General features: G+C 37.9%; 1 protein-coding gene across 1 annotated transcript in view; it reads left to right on the forward strand.

Moving 5' to 3' along the window:
• Positions 1-12,166, forward strand: part of LOC124776740 (beta-galactoside alpha-2,6-sialyltransferase 2) — a 77,711-nt gene extending 65,545 nt beyond the window's left edge. Inside the window, exon 4 of the mRNA XM_047251863.1 lies at positions 11,336-12,166. Within this exon, the coding sequence (XP_047107819.1) occupies positions 11,336-11,577 (242 nt within the window). The 3' untranslated portion in view covers positions 11,578-12,166. The remainder of the gene's footprint in view (positions 1-11,335) is intronic.
• The last annotated feature ends 10,126 nt before the right edge of the window (positions 12,167-22,292 follow it).

The following is a 22,292-nucleotide window of genomic DNA, read 5'->3' on the forward strand; positions in this document are numbered from 1 at the left end:
TTTCATTGACACGTTTGCACACAAACTTTAACCCTTCATAGTTTAGGTGGTGCCCATGTCTGGTGTGAAGGTTACGCTGCAGTTTACTTATATCGACCACAGCACAATTTGCGTATTCAGAGCACAGTTTCATTATTTTAATATTCGTTCTTCGAATTTCTTTATTAACGCATGAACTATAGATTAGATCGTGCCTATGAGTCACTGTAGCAGCAACTGTATTCCTTGATTTATTTTTTTTGAGAAAGTTCTGAAGCACTTTTACGGAGACATCTGCTTCATTTTTCACAACATCATTTGATCCCATTACGCATATGCAAAGTCATTTTCTTGCGTGGATTTTGTTTGAATGCAAGGGTCTAAAAAGTGTTTAGTTCCTGCTCCAGATTTAACAACACTGGTCACTACTAAGTCTCAATTTATTTCTCGAAACATACTTGATAAATTCCTGCCATGGCTGTCTGTTAGAAAAAGCACACAGTTATTTTTGCCCGTTGTTCCCCGTTTATCAACCTTTTTCCCAGAGTGATTATTCATTTTCAGCGCATTGTCTTTTGAATGGTCTGGATCATTTACACTGTCTTTAACACTGTCATTGGACTGTAGAACATTGTATTTGTTTTTATACATAAATGTAACTGCTGTTGCAAATTTCGTTTTTATTTTTCCAGCTAAAGTCCTACTTTTGAGTCTCACTTCTGTCCACTTGGACGATTTGTGCCTTTCATCAGGTGCGACTCGCTTGATTTGTTCTTCGACCGTAGTTCCCGATTCTCATTCTTGAGTGTGGTGATTTTGCTTCTTAAAGTGTTGACTAAGAATTGTAGACCTGAAACTCGTTCTCTTAAATTTGTTATTTCAACGTTACAATTCTCGCAAACTCCTTTTTTTAGCACATAACTGTAACTTTTTCTCGTATTAGAGTTACACACTTCTACACTGCCCTATTGCAGCAAGAACAACTGTATCCTTGCCAGATCAGTTCTCTGTAGTACGCAGTCTATGCTACACACATTGTGTGTACGTGCGAGAATGAAAGTATTCATAGTAAGCAACAGGAGTGCGAGTGATTAGTTATTGTTGTAATTACAACACCTTCTCTCCACTACATACAGTGTCATACTATGTAAGTAAGACTAAGTTTTAAAAAAATTACTATGTGCAGCTACCACAGAAGTTTCATTCTGGGAAGAAAAGAGAATTTGCCCAAGATATATACTCTATACAATCTTCAATAGTGTTTCACATTGAAGGATAAAACGATAGCTTATACAACTAGCTACAATCAATTTTTACCCAGCTATTCCAACCCAACAGCGGTGTTCTGCTATCACAAAATTAGCCTTTGTCTCATTTAAAGAGAGGGCTAGGTAACAGTCAGGTCTGACAATTCTATGGACTTTTACATCATTTCAGAAAAAGTAATAAAATTTTTACATAAGGATTTCCTCCTATCATAGGGTACTGCTTAGTAAATTGAAAAGGTAAACCCATATTGAAAATCAGCAAAACCTTTTTCCATTGCTCTTGACTTTTCAACAGCCTTCTTCCTTCCTACTTTCTAATAAACGATTTCAACATACATCATTACAAGTAATCTAAATAATCATTACACAAAAATTTTGATCTGAATTCATAGTGTAAGTATTGACAAAATTATGTTACACTTGAGCAGTTCAATAAAATATATAAAGGTGAACATCTACAAACACTTATAAACAATAAAGCAATCATTCAAATTTTACCACTCTGGATCATTTTAGGCTGTTAATGACATGTTGAAATTAGCAGAGACATATCACTCTGCTGGGAATGTGGAAGAGACAAAAAATATGATAATTAATCCATATACAACTTTTGGAGTAACTTCTATCTGGGAAGCGATTCTTCTTTCAGAATCTTCATACAACAAATCATTTTCAGTTCCTTTAAAACTTGTTTCTTTTATTATCTCTTTTTCCCTTAAGGTTTCCATTTCAGTTTTTAACAGATTGATGGATACACCAGGGTCTCTGATGCATGTGTTTTCCTCTGAAATAAGTTGGTTACAAAACAATAAATCTGTTGTTACACCCCTTTCCTTTAAAAGATTCACAAATTTCCCCAAGTTTGTCCCAAAATCTTTCAAATTTGTTTTCCCACAGTAATTTCAGAATAATGTTAAAAATGTCTCTCCCTTCCCCTCCACACACATAAAAAACTTAATTGCCCAAAGCATCATGACCATTTGTAATGTTCGGTGATTTGCTTACTCCAATGGGCAACAATGGTCTATGAGATACAAATGGATCACTAACCCTATCCTCATTTGAAACTTCATCTTCACCATCTAACTTTACTATTTCTTCATGTAAGTAATTGGATAGATAACAAATCTACTCACCAAGTGGCAGCAGGAGAGCACACATATAAAAAGATATGACAGTCTGCTAGCTTTCAGAGCTAGTGGCTCCTTCTTCTGGCAGAAGGGTTGAAGGGGAAAGAAGAGGGATGAAGGGAAAGGACTGGTGATGTTTAAGAAAAGGGGTAAAGTTTGGGAAAGCCATCTGGAATCCTGGTTGAGGGAGACTTACCAAACGGGATGAGAGGGATAGACTGATTGTTGGTGACTGCTTATTCCTAATTTATTTCAATATAAACGTCAGTAGCAGCTTCAGAACCTTTATCACCACTATTTATATTAGTTTCCTTATTTGTATTATAATCAGTAATGTTGTTTTCAGCCTGCTCAGCTCCCAGTGTCTAATCATCAGTATTATGCATAACAGCATTAGTAATCACTACATCACATCCTTCTTCATTAAACAACCTTGCCCCCCTCCCCCCAAATTCAGGATCAACATTATTCTTATTTCCACTTCTTCCCACTTCATTACTTTGAAGTCACTTTCAACCAAACTGTAACTGTCTGCAACTACTTCTGTATCCAGACCCAAGTTTCTAACATCCTTTTGCCTATTGTCATTCTGTAACAGATCATTCTTTCTCATGGTATAGCAAAATTCACTGTTAAACTCGAATCTATTCACTTGGTGTAAAGTATTGTCGATATGTTTTTGTGTCATCTGACTGTAATTACTTTTAACATCCCAACAAAATTCATTGGTCTGATTAATATTTGATCCCCTTACCCAAAACTTATGGGCCTCATTGGAACAATCCTCAGTTTATTGCTTGTTTTCCCCTGTTAACAGGTATTTTTTGTGTTTGCACTTTAGTTGTCCTTTTCCATCCATTGTTCCTATTGTCAGAATTGCCTCTCCAATTTCTGTCTCTACCATTTCCAGTACAATCACTTCTCATTCTACTGTTGTGATGTTCATTTCTAAAATTTCCATATTGAGTTTTGATTTCATCCCGCATATTGATGATTTCTCTGACTGAAGTTTTGTCTATTAACACTCTCCAAAATCCTACCTAACTTGTCAACACATTTTTAAAAATTGATGCATTGAATCATCCATTTCATCAATTAAATTCCATTGTAAGTTCTCAAGCAATCTCCTTTTCAGTGGCTCAATTAGTGTCATTTCATTAAAAGGCTGTCTAAATGTACTAATCTCTTCAATTAGATTTTGAAAAAGTTTTTCATATCCCCATTTCCTACCCTGTAGTTTGTTCCATTTAAAAACTTGCTTTTAATTCTGCCTTGTTCAGAATATGATCAAAACTTATTTAAAATGACATTTTCAAACTCAGCAAGTGTTACCCACTGATTAAAGGTTTGGATTGCCCAATATAAAACTTCTCCATCAAGAAATATTTTAATGAATTTAATTTTTAAACTGTCTGTCGTACCACTCATAAAGTTAAAGTTGCCTTTAGAGTGGAGAAAGTCTGCATGATCTAAGATACCACCACGGTTCATTTCATTTGCTAATATATTTTGTGCAAGGCTGTTTTTATTTTATTATCTTCGTTTTTAATAACAGATCCAGTCTCCTTGAACTTCTGTTCACATTTACTACTTTCTTGCATAAACTCAATTTCTAAGTTAAGAATCCTGTTTTCAATGTTATCCATTCCCTATAGATCAGTCTCAACAAAGACTTTTAGCTGTTCCATTTGAGTAGTATTTACTTCAATTTTACCTTCAGTTTCACCAAGGATTTCTCTACTTTCCTCCCTGAACACCATAAACTGTCCATTGGCTTCACCTGTAATTGATCACTTATTTCCATCTTATAAATTGAAACTTTTTGTTGTTTTCTAGTTTGAAAGCCTCAAGCTGTTTCTTATTGTTTTGTAATTTTTTACTAGTTTCATCATTGTTAAGTTTCATTTCTGATTCCAACTCTCATTATTTTCTTTCATATGTGTGGAAAGTATTTCAATCAGTTCTGCAAAGTTAAGATCCTTTACCACTTCTAACTTGCCATGGACTGATTTAACAGATTTAACACAACATCTACATCCTGATTTTATTTCATCTTCTGTTTTTGCCATGTTTGTGCTCCCTTTTGTTTTACACACACAAAATAATGAAAAATAAAGTGCTTGAAAGACACCACACTGTTCTATAAACGTGATACTATACTTATCTCCATGTGATGCAGTCCAGTTCAGCAGCTGTTTCTGACAGTGGGACCTGTTCTCAGTTTTTTCAGAAATTTTCAGGTTTCAAGTGCCTCCTCTTTCTTCTGCATTTGCCACCTATGCATCTTGGAAATGACATTTTCTGCTGAAAAATGCAATAATAATTAGTACTTCAGAATGTGATTATCAGGTACCAGCTGATGAACCCAAATATTAGCATAACACCCTCATACAATGGTAAGACTAACAATAATTGACAAGAATTCTAGCATACAATCATAGTGAATCATCACCAACCTTAAAGGATAAATGGGTTCCATTAAGAGAATGTTACTGGAAAGAGTCGATAAATACTCATCTACCCTTTAGTTGTCATCTAGGGGCTGTAATAATTTATCCAAACTTTTCATTTTATAGGTCCAAGTTGGTTTCTTGAGAAGACTGAGAACTAATTATTTACTCATGTTGAGTTATTACTATGTTTTCTTGAATAACCAAATTGACATGTCATTTGCTGCAACCAGAAACATTAGTTTAGATGTATAAGACTTCAATATAGGCACAATCTTACATCAGTTACACTAAGCAAGATCCATAACTCTTTCTACTGCATGACTGTCACAGAAAAGATGATGTTAGGTTCACTATGGTGAAACCTCTTCATTACATCACTTTGACATATACATACCCAGTTTTGACCATTGAGGATATCTATTGACCTTCACAGTCATATCAAGTCTGAGGGTGTTGAGCCAGCCATGGAACAAAGCTCACATCTGGTATACTTCCTGTCATGACTTAATGATTCATAGAAATAATGTGACTGGTTGCTCACTCCAACATGTTTTGAAAGAATCTTATTGTAACAAAAACTGCCTTTGTATTAATGATTGCTATAGAAGTGCATGGATGGATCCCATGGCATACAACACAGGCCCACTGTGGGCAGAGTTTGTGCCACTAATCCACATTGGGTTGAGTCCTAGCTGAGGAGCCTGTACCAAAGAGCCCACCTGGAGGGGAGGTCACTTGGCAAAGACATGCTCCAGAAGTAGATGCAAAGTGTCCAAGAGGGTGCAGTGATGGGCAGTCATGAAGTACTGGCAGTGCAGGGCTGTGACCTTCAGTCAGGTTGGCCCTATAAGTTACCAGAATACCAGAGTGCATATCAGATGCAGTGTGAGGCATCATATCCACACGAATGGTGACTGTGATAAAATCTTCATTTAGTCTGAGTCCTGCCCGAGAAGTTGAAACAAAAATCTGCCAGGAGGGGTTGCCTGAAGCAAGGTGCAGGTTGCATTTTAGTCCTTTTGCTTCTTCACGAACTGTAAATCCAAGAATATGGGAAGTGTCTATCCCATAAATGAGATCATCTGCCAAAAGGAAATTTTCTTTGTTGTAACTAAATTTTCCTAGCAAGGGCATCTGATAGTAACCATAGGTCCATCCGTAGGTTTGTTTCAGCTGCCTTCAAGGGCAGCAATCTGAAACTTAAGTAAGTTGACTGGTCTAGCAAGGTCACAGAGCACTGGTGCTGAGAAGTAACTGCACAGGGTGTTTACCTATGAACACATCTAAGTACACTTGCTAGCTTTCATCCTGAGACATCTGCACTTCTGCAGAGTCATCACTCACTTGGTACACTTCCGTTGATTGGGACATATACGCTTAGAACCTGCTTTGACATATGTCTTGCAAGTGTCCTTTTCCTTTACACATGTGGCATGTCACATGTCGATACGTGCACATCTTGTGTGCAAGGTGAAGGAACAATGTTTACAGCTGGGTAACAGCTCAGCTGCTGATGCTACCTGGACTGTGGAGCAGGTTGGGACCCCATCTGAGGTGGCGTGTAGTCCCACATAACCAGTGCCATGGAGCATATCGCTGTGCTGTCTCCTTCCTCCATAAACAAATTGTGGGCTGTGTGGGCAGTTTCATAGGCTTGAGCTACCCACATAACTTCCATACAAGATGGATCTCATTCCTGCAGTATGTGATCCTTCACTTCTGCATTGGAAATAAGATGCACTATAATGCCCCTAATTAGAGTGTCTGCATAATTCTACGTGCACAAACATTTGAATTGCCATCCCTCCTTTACCTCTGTAGGTCAGTGGCCCAGTCTGCATAAAAGTGATAGGGGCACTTTTTTCACTGCCAAATTTTAACCTGGTTGCAATAAAATGTTTCTTCATTGAAAAATGTTCTTGCAATAGAGGAAACAATCTAGGTAACTCAAGTTCTGACAGATTTATTAACGGCTGTAGCTTTTGTATAAGCTGATATAGTTCATGATTTCCTGACAAGAACATAGACTTTTGTCTTTCTGTATCAGAAACTTGTCAAGCCAAAATACGAGGGCCGTTCAGAAAGTAACCTCCGGTTGATTTAAAAAAATACACCAAGTTAAATAAAAATATTTTAATATATACATCTTACAACTACATCTTTGCACTATTTTTCTACATAGTCTCCATAGCGATTGAGGCACTTATCGTATCTCTTCACAAGCTTTGAAATTCCTTCTGCATAAAAATCACCCGCTTGTGCCTGGAGCCAGCCTGTGACCGCATCTTTGAGCTCTTCGTCGTCATTAAACCGCTGTGACCCGAGCCATTTCTTCAAATGCATGAAGAGGTGATAATCACTTGGCGCCAGGTCTGGGCTGTAATGTGGATGGTTGATAACGTCCCACTTGAAGGACTCAAGAAGGGCCGTTGTTCTGCGAGCAGAGTGAGGAAGGGCGTTATCGTGCAAAAAAACGATACCGGAAGTCAGCATACCACGGCGTTTGTTCTGTATAGCCCGTCGTAACTTTTTTATTGTTTCACAGTATACGTCTTGATTAATGGTCGTACCACGTTCCATGAATTCAACCAACAACACCCCTTTGGCATCCCAAAACACCGTTGCCATCAGTTTTCTGGCAGAAAAATCTTGCGAGGCTTTTCTTGGTTTGGTAGGCGAATTTGAATGTGCCCACATCTTTGATTGTTCTTTTGTCTCAGGGTTCACGTACTTAATATATATATATTGTTATGAATAAATTCTGTTGGTAGTACATGGAGATCACCTTTGTTTACAAAGGTGGCAACAAGGATGAGATTTGTGATGCTTGTAAAATGGATTCTGAAAATTTTTGTAATTAGGAGAGAGTGTGAGTTACTCAACAATGGAAGAATTCCAAAAGCTCCTAATGCAAACTGTGCCGACTTATCAGGACTTAGTGACATTTATATAATAGTCAATGCATGTGTTAGTGACTGTAACAGGAATGCCTCCCACGCCACTCTCACTTACAACCTTTCCACCATTTAATGAGCAACAATACCAGCTATATACGAGGGTGGTTCAGAAAGTAACCTCCGATTGGTCACAGTGCGGGTTGTGGGGGGAGTAGCGACGCCATCTGTGCATTCACGCACTCAACAGGTCAGTCGGCATCAAGCTGTGGTCGAGTGAACGTCGTACCTGCGCTAGTTTAGTTTTTGTGGCAGTCTGAAATGTGTGCTGCAATAGAAAACCTCGCCAAATGTGAAGTGCGTGCTGTCATAAGGTTTTTTACAGCCAAAGGATATTCTGCAGCAGCTATTCATCGTGAGCTTATATATATATATATATATATATATATATATATATATTCTTTTTAGATATATATATATATATATATATATATAAAAAGAAAGATGATGAAACTTACCAAACAAAAGCGCTGGCAGGTCGACAGACACACAAACAAACACAAGCACACACACAAAATTCCAGCTTTCGCAACCAATGGTTGCCTCGTCAGGAAAGAGGGAAGGAGAAGGAAAGACAAAAGGATATGGGTTCCAAGGGAGAGGGCAAGGAGTCATTCCAATCCCGGGAGCGGAAAGACCCCAGCATATCCTTTCTTCTCGCTATCCGCCAGGCCTCAATCTCCGCTAATTTCTAATTTCAATTTGCCGCCGCTCATACCTCACCTGTCTTTCAACTTCATCTTTGCCTCTGTACATCCGCCCCGACTGACATCTCTGCCCAAACTCTTTACCTTTACAAATGTCTGCTTGTGTCTGTGTATGTGTGGATGGATATGTGTGTGTGTGCGAGTGTATACCTGTCCTTTTTTCCCCCTAGGGTGGGTTCCATCAGATTCACCTGGTCCTACTCCATATCCCATGCCACTTTCCTTGACGTTGACCTCCACCTGTCCAATGGCCAGCTTCACACGTCCGTCCACATTAAACCCACCAACAAGCAACAGTACCTCCATTATGACAGCTGCCACCCATTCCACATCAAACGGTCCCTTCCCTACAGCCTAGGTCTTCGTGGCAAACGAATCTGCTCCAGTCCGGAATCCTTGAACCATTACACCAACAACCTGAAAACAGCTTTTGCATCCCGTAACTACCCTCCCGACCTGGTACAGAAGCAAATAACCAGAGCCACATCCTCATCTCCTCAAACCCGGAACCTTCCACAGAAGAACCCCAAAAGTGCCCCACTTGTGACAGGATACTTTCCGGGACTGGATCAGATTCTTCGCAACCTCTTAGTTCATCCCTATGAAATCCCCAAACCACCTTCCCTACCCTCTGGCTCCTACCCCTGTAACTGCCCCCGGTGTAAAACCTGTCCCATGCACCCTCCCACCACCACCTATTCCAGTCCTGTAACCCGGAAGGTGTACACGATCAAAGGCAGAGCCACGTGTGAAAGCACCCACGTGATTTACCAACTGACCTGCCTACACTGTGAAGCGTTCTATGTGGGAATGACCAGCAACAAACTGTCCATTCGCATGAATGGACACAGGCAGACAGTGTTTGTTGGTAATGAGGATCACCCTGTGGCTAAACATGCCTTGGTGCACGGCCAGCACATCTTGGCACAGTGTTACACCGTCCGGGTTATCTGGATACTTCCCACTAACACCAACCTGTCAGAACTCCGGAGATGGGAACTTGCCCTTCAGCATATCCTTTCTTCTCGCTATCCGCCAGGCCTCAATCTCCGCTAATTTCTAATTTCAATTTGCCGCCGCTCATACCTCACCTGTCTTTCAACTTCATCTTTGCCTCTGTACATCCGCCCCGACTGACATCTCTGCCCAAACTCTTTGCCTTTACAAATGTCTGCTTGTGTCTGTGTATGTGTGGATGGATATGTGTGTGTGTGCGAGTGTATACCTGTCCTTTTTTCCCCCTAAGGTAAGTCTTTCCGCTCCCGGGATTGGAATGACTCCTTACCCTCTCCCTTAAAACCCATATCCTTTTGTCTTTCCTTCTCCTTCCCTCTTTCCTGACGAGGCAACCATTGGTTGCGAAAGCTAGAATTTTGTGTGTATGTTTGTGTTTGTTTGTGTGTCTATCGACCTGCCAGCGCTTTTGTTTGGTAAGTTTCATCATCTTTCTTTTTATATATATATATATATATATATATATATATATATATATATATATATAAGATGCTATTCAGAAACAGTGTTAAGTCTGTTTCAAAGCAAAGTACAATCCAAGCTGTATTAGAATTCTGCACAATACGGATAGAGTACACAAAATAATGCTCAAGCCAAAAAGATAATACTCAACATGCACTCCATTGCTGGCATCATGACACACATAGGTAAGAATCAGGCCAGTCTGTCACTGACTTATATGCTGGAGTCTGGCATGGTCCCATCAGCGGGCATGTGTGAGAAACAGTGCCATAGCAGCTGACAGTAAAGTTGTGCTAACTACTTGGCTTTCATGGTAATGTAAAGTGGCACCAACACAGTTAGTATCTTTTTACAACCACACTCCTCATGCTGTGATACATGTCTGTGAATGTTACACTGCTTCTTGTAGACATGTCATGCAGTTGATACAGCAATATACCAGACAACTTCATTCATGATGTGGTAATGGGCATGATATCTCCTTCCTGTGACTCCGTCCCATCGCCATGCTGACCCACCTTACTGCACTGACTCCATACAATTGACTGCCACATACACATTACTTCACTGCCACGACCTATGTCAGCTATTGAGGATCTCACAACCTGCTAGCAGTTTTGCACCATCTACAGTGCTCTAAATTGACCATTGTGTCCTTTGAATGGGATGATTAATGTTTTGTCATATGGACTTAACAAAGCTACATTCTCCTGACACTACTCAGTGCTCAGTGCTTTCTCTATATTGTGAGTGTCTGGATTTTCTTACATAATATTTTACATTCCACGTAGTATGTTACATTACAATATTAGTTTATTTATTCTTACATCGTGCATTTCATGCTGGGACATTTTCTCCATTTGTTTCTGGTTCTTCTTATTTCCTGGTTCCGTAAGTGTTACACACATATTCACTTGTTATCACTTTCATTTTATAAAACTCTATCTCTTTATCTGGTCTTGATCAAGTGGCATCAAAAGAAAAAAATTATATGTAATAAAAACTTCCATTTCTGCGTTCTCATAGCCTTTATGTCCTTTGTTGGCACCAAAGGAAACTTCTTGAGCTATAACTTCTAACTATGAAAATGGTCATGCTGAAATGATTATACTGTAAGCAGAGTACAATCAATATATATTTTTTGCCCTAAATGTGTGGAAAGAAAATAAGGACATAATGTTAAATGTTTTCAAGAAAACTCAAAATTCAAGACTTTTGCAATGATATTCTTTTTGTTTGTCATGCCAAAGGTAGTACATCATAGTTAAATGCTCTGTGATTCATTTCCAGTCCGTCTGTTACACTTAAATACTTGAATTTCTTGTCTTTTATGAAAGTAGCTTTCTGTCTTATATATTTGCTTTGCAGGACTTGCACTATTGCTTCCACATTGTGCATATGTTGATCTGTTTGAATATGTGCCCTCTGTGCGACTGACAAAACGATGTCATTACTGGGATGTAGCTGAAGACCTTTCATGTACGTTTGGTGTTTGGCATCCTCTGGCAGCAGAGAAGCTTTTAGCATTGGCTCTCAACACAGCAAATGATGTGGCTGTTTTCTATGATGGTTATGTAAGAGTCCCTGGATACAAAACATTGGGATGTTGATCTTGTTTATTTATGTTTTCTTAATAACTTCTTCTTCTTCTAACAACTATTGTTATTCACAAGAAAGAAATATTTATATATATTACAATAAATGATAATTTTCAAATTTTATTTTCATGAAATAGTTTTATAATGATATCTAGTTTGTCTTATGTACTATATTGACACTAACAGACTCCTCAAAATAAATTCATGCTTTGATAACACACAGCCCCACTCATTTTAAAGCAAATTCCTCAAAACAGAAACACCTAGTTTGTGATCTTGGACAAATTAAACTAAAGTGAAGTGTACAAATACAAATTTAGTACCACTGTAGTGTTAACAGTCAGGTCACTTTATTCAATGAATTTACTCTATTTCCAAGGTGGCACAGCATTTCTCAGTAATGATTTGGGAAAATGCAAAATGAAATCAGAGACAAATCTTTAATGCAGGTGATATCACTAATTATACCTAGATAAAAACTAAAAAACTGAATCAGGCAGACATGTTGTTGTTGTTGTGGTCTTCAGTCCTGAGACTGGTTTGATGCAGCTCTCCATGCTACTCTATCCTGTGCAAGCCTTTTCATCTCCCAGTACCTACTGCAACCTACATCCTTCTGAATCTGCTTAGTGTATTCATCTCTTGGTCTCCCTCTACGATTTTTACCCTCCACGCTGCCCTCCAATACCAAATTGGTGATCCCTTGATGCCTCAGAACATGTCCTACCAACCGATCCCTTCTTCTGGTCAAGTTGTGCCACAAACTTCTCTTCTTCCCAATCCGATTCAATACTTCCTCATTAGTTATGTGATCAGACATTGCAAATTAAATATAAGGAAGAAAGTCATCATGTAACCTCTGGTGTGAGGTTTACCAAATGATGTATATGAGTATGAGTGTCCTTTTAAATTTTTTGAACATTTACAGAATTGCTATTACAAAAGATGAGCTATTGTCTTGTTGGTAACTTAACAATTTGATAGGAAGTAGCATTGTGGTTATGAACAGTCACTGTCATTTCTGTGTTGCACCAAACAAAATTCGTGTAGTTCAGTACTTTGTTAACACATAATTGTGGTCAATAGCAGGAAGGGGAAATATGTTTCATAACTTACGACAGAAGTAGTTTTCAGCCTGACTTACAGTAACAGACACCATAGTTTCTAGCAATTTCATGTAATGTAAATATCAAGTCTCATTATCTATAGGAGTAGTTTTATTTTTTATTTGGAGTATGGATTTTGTTACAGATGTGTACAGGATTTTAACGATGGAATGATTGTTTGTTCATCATTATCGTAACTGAGTATGCTACGTTATGTTCAACTCATAACAATTCCAAAGGGGGTTACTTTATGCCCACCTTTTTTAATTATTGTAATCTAGGCATGTACTTTATATTTTAAAATTATGGAGGAAATATTTATTATTTTCACTGAATGCTTCTACCAAATTCTTTAGTTGTATTAATTTTTTGAGGTTAACTTAATCCAAAAATTGAAGTGTAATTGATGTGTAGTAATAGATGCAACATTTTACAGTGGATGCCATATTCAATATTTTCAGGTCTGGACCATATTTAGACATCAGAATCTCTTTAAAAAGTATGTTGTTAATAAAAGTCAATAACAATTAACAAAATTTGCATTTTTTTGTGGTGGCCATAAAGTACCCTCCTCCCATTTGTAGAATACATTATAAAAAAAAAGGGTGTTGTTACTGCTTGAGTTAATTGCATCAAGAGTAAAATTTCCTCAAGAAAACTATAAAATTATGAGACCTGGCTTTAGGAAGCAAAATATTTAGTAATACCAACAAACACATTTAACAGTAAACACTGTCCTAGCTTTCAGAACAATTAGTTCCTTCCTGAAGGAGAAGAGAGGAGAGAAGAGAGGGATAGGCCAGGGAGGGTTAAAAAGGAAGAGAGGTCACCCAGTAGAGCATTGCAAGCACATGCCCACCTGTGTGCTGTTTTCTCGGCAGCTGTGTGTGAGAGAAGACGAATAAATTTAGCACAGCTTAGCGGAAGTTGCCAAAGATATTTCACTGACTTGCCTAATGACTTGCCAAACGCAAATCATATGATGCACAAAGGCTGTGAAGTTCCAGTGTGTACAGGCTCAGTGCTCTCCCATAGGCCTTGTACTGCATTTTAACATAGCTAATCATCACATTTCCTTAGCCATTTGGAAAATTTGACATGTCCATTGGGTCACACTCGCCAAGTGCTTGCCCACTTGGAAGCAAACAAGACAGAAGCTGCACGGATAGTTAGTGACGTGGAATAACTGCTGCTCACTTGGCTCACTACATGGTTACAGTGCTCAATTGCTCAAACACAGCTGTTGATAGGATTGTCTCATCCTGAAGTCTGAGTGACCTACCCTTCATCTTTAACCTTGCCCAATTGCCAAATCGATCCATCTCTCCTCTCTAAGGAAATAAGTAATAATTCCCAAAACTAAAATAGTTGCATATATTTTTGTATGTGCCTATCAATAGTACTAAATCTGCCATCTTCAGTCACACGTAATCCTAATAGCATTTGCAACATTTGTGGTCTATCAAGCTGGGAAACTACCTCAAAATTGGCTACAAAAATCTCCTGGGCTACAGTGCATCTGCATCATGTGGGGTTTTCAATATTCTCTCACTCTCTTTGAGCAGACGATTCGCCCTAGAGAAAAAATGAATGGGTCCTTTTTTGTAGGAAATTGAAAGTACTTCAATTTTGTATTGGGATAAGTTTTCACTATAGGACACAGTTTTGGAGTTATTCAAGAAAAACATACGAAAGTGATTTTCAGGTGCACCCCTTTCCCCCCTCCCACACCAATCAGGATTTTTAGTATGTTGTTCATGGCATTCCTCCTAACATTGTACAAAAATTTGTGACTACATAAGTTACTTCCCGTATTCAACTATATTTTTTTTCAATCTTGTTTAAATGGGCTCTTATACCACTGGCTTAGTTGACTATTATTAATTTAAACTTTCCATTGAGGGCAATGAAAGAAAAAAAGTGTTACTTAGACATTTTGCAAAAACTAATTACATTTAAAATTTGATATAAACAACTGTAGCAGCTTCATACTAAGAAGACCATACACACAACACAATTTAACTGCCAATTTCATGCTGTTAAAACCAGAAAATTGTGAGGTAAAACGTACACAAACATAAATTATACAATTTGTGAGTGCACGACTAAGCTGATGATATAATAGCCCAGTCAGTGAAGACCAGAATAGTTGGTCAGATTAGAATAGGACTCATGCTCTAAGGATTCTGCACAGACTTAACTGTTTGTATAGATTGTTCATTTATTGCAGAAATGATTTTTGCCTCTTATCAAAATTGATACTTGCAAAATGTTGGTCCTGTGATTTCCAAAGCTCTTGAGAATGTTTTAATTTTCAATTTGAAGTCAGATAACAAATGACAAAAGAAATACGTTTTTCATGCGATATAATTACAAGTAAACAATTTTCTGTTTTTTCCATTACTTGTATATGAAATATTGCTTCTTGCCAAATTTCACAATCCTAGACCAATGGGGATCACCCTGTAGGTTTTGATGAATGAGTTTGTGAGTATCAAAGTATATGACATAAATAACTGTATCTTCTGTCTGCATTGATTTTGAAGCTTGCTTTCATTACACATCTATGGGACCATAGACTTCGATATTTGACATAAATTTCAATTTAATACATCTACCCAATCCTGAGGAAAGGGTTTCTAACAGCTGGACAGACAGCCAGGGAGATGGACAAGAAAGTGACCCCATAAGGGATCCATTTTTACTAATTTATGAACGGAACCCCAAAAAGGTTGAAAATGGAAATAATTTGCATACCTTCAAATTTTTGTAGTGACAGGAGGGAGGACAACACACAAAAAATCCTGACTGGAGTCAGGTGGGTACAGGGTGAGACGCTTTTGAAGGTCACTTTCATATGCTTTTCTTGAATAACTTTAAAATCACAATCTGTAACAATCCCAACACAAAACTAAACTACATTAAATTTCATACAAAACAGTTTCTATTCTTTTTTTCTCTAGGAGTAATAGATTGTATGAAGAGAATGAGAGAATACTGAAAATCTCATGGTGTGCATGCATTGTAGCTTAGGTGGTTTTTGCAGGCCAATTTGAGGCAGTTTCCAGGCTTGATAGACCACAAGTTTGCTACTTTAAAATTATTCAACTCTTCTCTCTTTACACCAATATGGTATATTGTAAACAGTTATAATTTATACTCTGTAGGCTGGAAAATATTCAATACAGAAACAGTTTGATACCAAATACATATAGCACAAACTTTCACCTTCATAATAAATACACATAGGAACTGGAAAATTTTAATTGTCATTTCTTGATCACCTACGTATACACATTGTTTTAGTGCTTCTGAAATCATTTAATTTTATTTGAGGAAACAGCATCCTGCATTATCTCTTGGTGATGTGTCATTTTCTTTGTATTTAAATAAACATATTCAGCTGCCTGGAATTAAAGAATTTAGATACTAATTTTGTTTAGTGGAAGTCCATAAGCAATTGACATTTGCTCATTTGCATACTGGTATACACTCTGTAACTCTGATTCTATAATATACTGTGCTATAACTGTAACTATCATGACTTCACAAACAAATAATTTCATACCTGAAGACTTCTGTGCTCTGTTTTTCTCTGAATGATTAGTAACTATTTTCTATGGTTGTCAATGTGTTATTAAAGTTGGCTAGTTAACATGGTCTTCATAGTCTTTAACTGTACTATTCAAATGTGGCAAACACACACATAAACACACACACACACACACACACACACACACACACACACACACTTTTCTCAATGCTTCAAAACTGGCAGTTATCCGTATTATTTTATTTTTTGAAAATGAAGTACTGTAACTGAATACAGCCTTTGACATAGGCTAGGAATATTATTGTTATCACTTAAAGAAAAATAGTTTATAATAAGAGTTTTATCACTGACAGTTATCAAGGTATTATGTTTGCACCATTTCCACTTTACAAAAATTGCTGTAGAAGTCACTGAAAATAAAGGCTGATTTTAATATCCTCACAATGAATATTGTGGCATGATTAATAAGTTGTTCACTTGGCCAGCTGTTGGAAATGAAAGTTTTATACAAGAAAGACATCTATGTTACTTTCAACAAAAGCCGTCTGAGTAATTTGAAGATTCACCTCACCGACATACAGTTATTTGTAAGCGCAACACGATAATGCACCTACTCATTGTTTTTGTATTGGGAGTGATATCACACATTGCTATGGCTATTTTGATGATATTCTTTCCTTGTCACTACGGCAGATGATATGCAATGATAATTCTTTGTAAGTGCTTGGTTGGATAGATGGTGAACTGATCAGTAACATGATTATGCAGCTACAAATTGTGGGTCTACCAGGATGTACTTGAAATAGTATAACATCATGTTCAGGTATACACTTCAGAGGTCTTCTAAAATGAATGTTGGAACTTTTTGTAAACAATTTTTTCATGTTCTTTTTATTTTTTGGTGACCTGCATACATTATAAACACATTATATCAGTAATTGTTCCTCACATTACTCATGTTTTTTATTAGAATAATCATCACTTTTACAATCTTAGAAATGATGGATGTGTTCTTAATGATCTGGCTTATTTTTGAACAACAAAGTATGTGCTGCAATGGAATAAATATTTATTTAATAATGATTATGAAATGGATGCCTACAAAACTGCAGCACTAAATTTGTTTTTGAGATCAAGTTTATTAACCAACAATGTATTGAATAAATATGTATGTTTTTCTAGATAACTACATGTCTTGTGCACATGTGCTTACTTATAAGATCAGGGCATACACAAAAGGACTCTTCAAATACAGACTGATACTGTGTAATTAATTAATGACTAGCTGTTTTGAAAATATGATTTTGATATTATGAAACATTGTTTTCAAACAATTTTGACTATGAGAGAGAAAATTTATAAGATAAATTCAGTGATAATTTTTAATTCTTATTTACAACTTTCTCAAGTAATGTATTTCATTTCAGAGAATATACATTAACATTTGTTACATTTTGCCTATAATTCTTTATTGTTGCATTTCACCTGTTGTTACTATGATCTGTTATCCTTAAAAGAGCTTTTTCCTCCTCATATTTAGAATGACGCATGTCCCTCACAACGTCAAAGTTTTTGTAAGTGTGAAAGTGTGTGCCCATGAGTGAATCATGAGCTTTCCTAACAGTTACCTTTCCATAGTGGATTGTGTTATTACTAGAGACAAAGATTTTATTAACATACACCAAAACAGCTTTCATTTATTGTATTTTCTATTGATTCTCATACTTGTCTCTATTAACCAAAGTTAAACAAGGTTGAAGTTCTGCAACTTGTCAAAAGCTATAACACATGAAGGAGATCATTATCATCTGTGGCAACATTATCAGTTGGCTGACAGGCACTATCATTACTAGAAACTCTATACTATAATGATTCTTTTTTCTTGACCATTGTTTCTATTGGCTTTGTTACACCTCGTGTGTTTCGGTGTTACGCCATCTTCAAAGGATCTGCAATAAAATGTGTGTATGTGAGAAACAAGTGATGACATCAAGTAATAAATAGTAAATACATTGTGTCAAGTGAATGGATGTTAACACTTACCAAGTACACACATCAAAAAAAGTTTAGCATCACCTCGGTTCTGAGAGTTCTGGAACCTGTACGGAAAACTGGAATAGAGATCAACATAAACATAATTTCTGCCCTTTTTATTGCTCATGAAAACCACACATTGCATGTTTTACCACCATACAGCAAGACCTTCGGAGGTGCTGGTCCAGATTCGTCCAGATTGCTGTACACACTGGTACTTCTAATACCCAGTAGCACATCCTCTTGCATTGTTGCATACCCTCCACAAGTTCATCAAGGCACTGTTTGTCCAGATTGTTCCACTCCTGAATGGCGATTTGGCGTAGATCCCTCAGAGAGGTTGGTGGGTCACATCGTCCATAAATAGCCCTTTTCAGTCTCTCCCAGGCATGTTCAATAGGGTTCATGTCTGGAGAACATGCTGGCTACTCCAATCAAGTGATGTCGTTATCCTAAAGGAAGTCATTCACAAGACGTGCATGATGAGGGCATGAATTGTCATCCATGAAGATGACTGCCTCGCCAATATGCTGCTGATATTGTTGCACTACCAGTTGGAGAATGGCATTCACATATCGTACAGCTGTTACAGTGCCTTCCATGACCACCAGTGACGTACATGGCCCCACATAATGCCGTCCCAAAACAGCAGGGAACCTCCACCCCTGCTACACTCACTAGACAGTATGTCTAAAGCGTTCAGCCTGACCAGGTTGCCTCCAAACACGTCTCCGATGATTGTCTGGTTGAAGGCATATGCGACACTCATCGGTGAAGATAACGTGATGTCAATCCTGAGCTCTCCATTCGGCATATTGTTGGGCTCATCTGTACCGTGCTGCATGGTGTTGTGGTTCAAAGATGGACCTTGCCATGGATGTCGGAAGTGAAACTACGCATCATGCAGCCTATTGTGCACAGTTTCAGTGGTAACACGACGTCCTGTGGCTGCATGAGAAACATTATTCAGCATGGTAGCGTTGCTGTCAGGGTACCTCCTTCCATAATCCATAGGTAGCGGTCATCCACTGCAACCCTTGGGTGGCCCGAGCAAGGCATGTCATCAACAGTTTCTGTCTCTCTGTATCTCCTACATGTCCAAACAACATTGCTTTGGTTCACTCCGAGACGCCTGGACACTTCAGATGCCTGAACACTTTCCTTGTTGAGAGCCCTTCCTGGCATAAAGTAACAATGTGGACATCATTGAACCGCGGTATTGACCATCTAGACGTGGTTGAACTACAGACAACACGAGCCGTGTACCTCCTTCCTGGTGGAATGACTCGAAGTGATTGGCTGTTGAAGCCCCGCCATCTAACAGGTGCTGCTCAGGCATGGTTGTTTACATCTTTGGGTGGGTTTAGGGACATCTCTGAATAGTCAAAGGGACTGTGTCTATATTACAATATCCACAGTCAACGTCTGTGTTCAGGAGTTCTGGGAACTGAGGTGGTGCTAAACTTTTTTTGTTGTGTGTATATGACACACTGCTTTGTAAGCTAATAAGTAGCAAAAATGAATCTGTCCAATACATTGTATCTCCTCAGTCTTATGTCATACCTGTATATGTTCAACAGATACATTTTTGCTATTTGTTGATCTATAATGCATTGCGTATAATATGTTTGGTAAGTGTTATTTTTATTCACTTGTCATGGTGTATTTACAATTATTTGATGTCATCACATGTTTCTCATGCATACCCTTCTTATTCAGAGCCTTTGAAAATGGCATAATGCTCAAATGCATGATTTGTAAGGTGTAACAAAGTCAATAAAAACTGTGATGAAGAGAAAAGTGTTGTTATAGCGCAACTAAAAAAACTGCGACATCTCACAAAGTATTTATGCAACATATCTCTAAACTTCACAGTGTCACAATGAAGGCTACTCATAGAAGATAAAATAATAATAATAATAATAATAATAATAATAATAATAATAATAATACCAATTATACTATCAACTACAGGAGTCATACCACACAATATCCACCAGTACATCAACGCAATACAGCTACATCCAAACTTGTATACACAACTACAGAAATCGGTAATTATTGATACATGTTCAATTACCCGAAAGTTCCTAAATGCAATATAACACATACCGTACAGTTAAAAGAAAATGACGCTTGATCAAGGTCCGCGTCACTTTCCATTTTTAACCAGACTTAACGTCTGAGAAAGTAAAGAAATAATAATATAGAGATTCTGAGTAAAATACGTTGGCCTAAACACTTGAAAAACCTATCTAAAAGTAGTAGATCATTTTTCTGCCATACGGAGCAGTACATAGAAATTGGCTCTCTGTACAGATGCCCAGTAAAGCAGACTGGATGCTTTATAGCCAGCTATATAAGGCAGACTGGATGCTTTATAGCCAGGTACATAAGGCAGACTGTATGCTTTATAACCACGTACATATGCTGAAAACCCAGGAATAGCATGCAGGATATGGAAGATTATGTCAGCAGTAAAATTCCCTGAGTCATTTTGGCATCTACAGTTCTTCAGTCATTTAATGAGGTGAACTAATTCATATCAAGATGATATCTGTCTCTTCATGAGTAATAACATGTAAGTGACCCATTGATGTGCCAAAAGTGCATCAGCAGCAGAGAGGGACAAGCCCTCCTAAGTTGTGAAGTCAAAATTACAGCTTACTATCAAAAAGGATAAATGTGGTGGAAGAAAGGGACTTCCTGTAGTCTAGACCCAACCAATGAAACTAACAAACAGTCTAAGACAAAAAAGAAAAAAAAAGACACACCATGAAAGAATTATCTCAACGGGACAGAAATCATTAGGAGCAATGTAGATGTACAGACAAACAAATGATTACAGTTGCAGAAAAATTGGATGATTTAGTTAAGAAAAAGTGCTTCACAAATAGAGCAAGTCAAGAACATGCTAGTCCACCTCTATCCCTTATGCACACAGTTATTCAGCTAGGAACTGATTGATAGAGTTGTTGGATGTCCTCCTGAGAGATATTGGGCCAAATTCTGTCCAACAGGTATGGTAGAGCATCAAAATTCTGTCACTTGAGGGGCCCTGTCCATAATGCCCCAAATGTTCTCAATTGGAGAGAGATCTGCCAACCTTACTTGCCAACTTACGGCTTGGCAATGATGAAACAAGCAGTAGAAACTCTTGCTGAAATATAAGCCCAGTGTGGCTTGCCACGAAGAGCAACAAAAGGGGACATAGAAAATTGCTGATGTACTGTTGTGCTGTAAGGGAGACAAGCAAAGGGGTTCTACTATGAAAAGAAATGGCATCCCAGTCCATCAGTCATGGTTGTGAGGCCATATGATGGGTAACAGGCAGGTTGGTATCACACTGCTATTTGGGGAACCTCCAAACACATTGCTGGTCATTGGGGCTCAGTTTAAAGTGGAATTCATCACTGAAGACAATTATACTCCAGTCAATGAGATTCCAGGTCCAAGACATGTCTGTTGTTCATGGCAAACCGTCCTGAGCTTACATTTCAGCAAGATAATGTTTGCCCCCACACAATGAGAGTTTCTACTGCTTTTGCCTTTGTATTTACCAAACCCTACCATGGTCAGGAAAGTCATTGGATCTCTCCCCAATTGAGAATGTTTGGAGCATTATGGACAGGGTCCTGCAAACAACTCAGGATTTTGATGATCTAACATGCCAACTGAACAGAATTCAGCACAATATCACTCAAGAGGACATCCAACAACCCTATTTTCAATAATAAACCAAATATGTGCTTGCATAATGGCCAGAGATGTCTAGCATGTTATTGACTTACTCAGTTTATGAAGCTCTTTCTTTTGAATAAATCCTCCAATTTTTCTAAAATTGTAATCATTTGCTTGTCTGCACATGCAGACCACATCTACTGATATCCATCCCATTTGGATAATTCCTTTGTGGCACAACGTTTTTTTGTCTTAGAGTGTATTTTAGAGTACTGAGAAAATAACTAACTGAGGAGGAAGGACATCAGTTGCTGGTTTACTGCAGTGATTTTTTGGGGTTGGGTAGAGGGAAC

The sequence above is a fragment of the Schistocerca piceifrons genome, chromosome 2, assembly GCF_021461385.2.
Source record: "Schistocerca piceifrons isolate TAMUIC-IGC-003096 chromosome 2, iqSchPice1.1, whole genome shotgun sequence".
Taxonomy (NCBI): Eukaryota; Metazoa; Arthropoda; class Insecta; order Orthoptera; family Acrididae; genus Schistocerca; species Schistocerca piceifrons.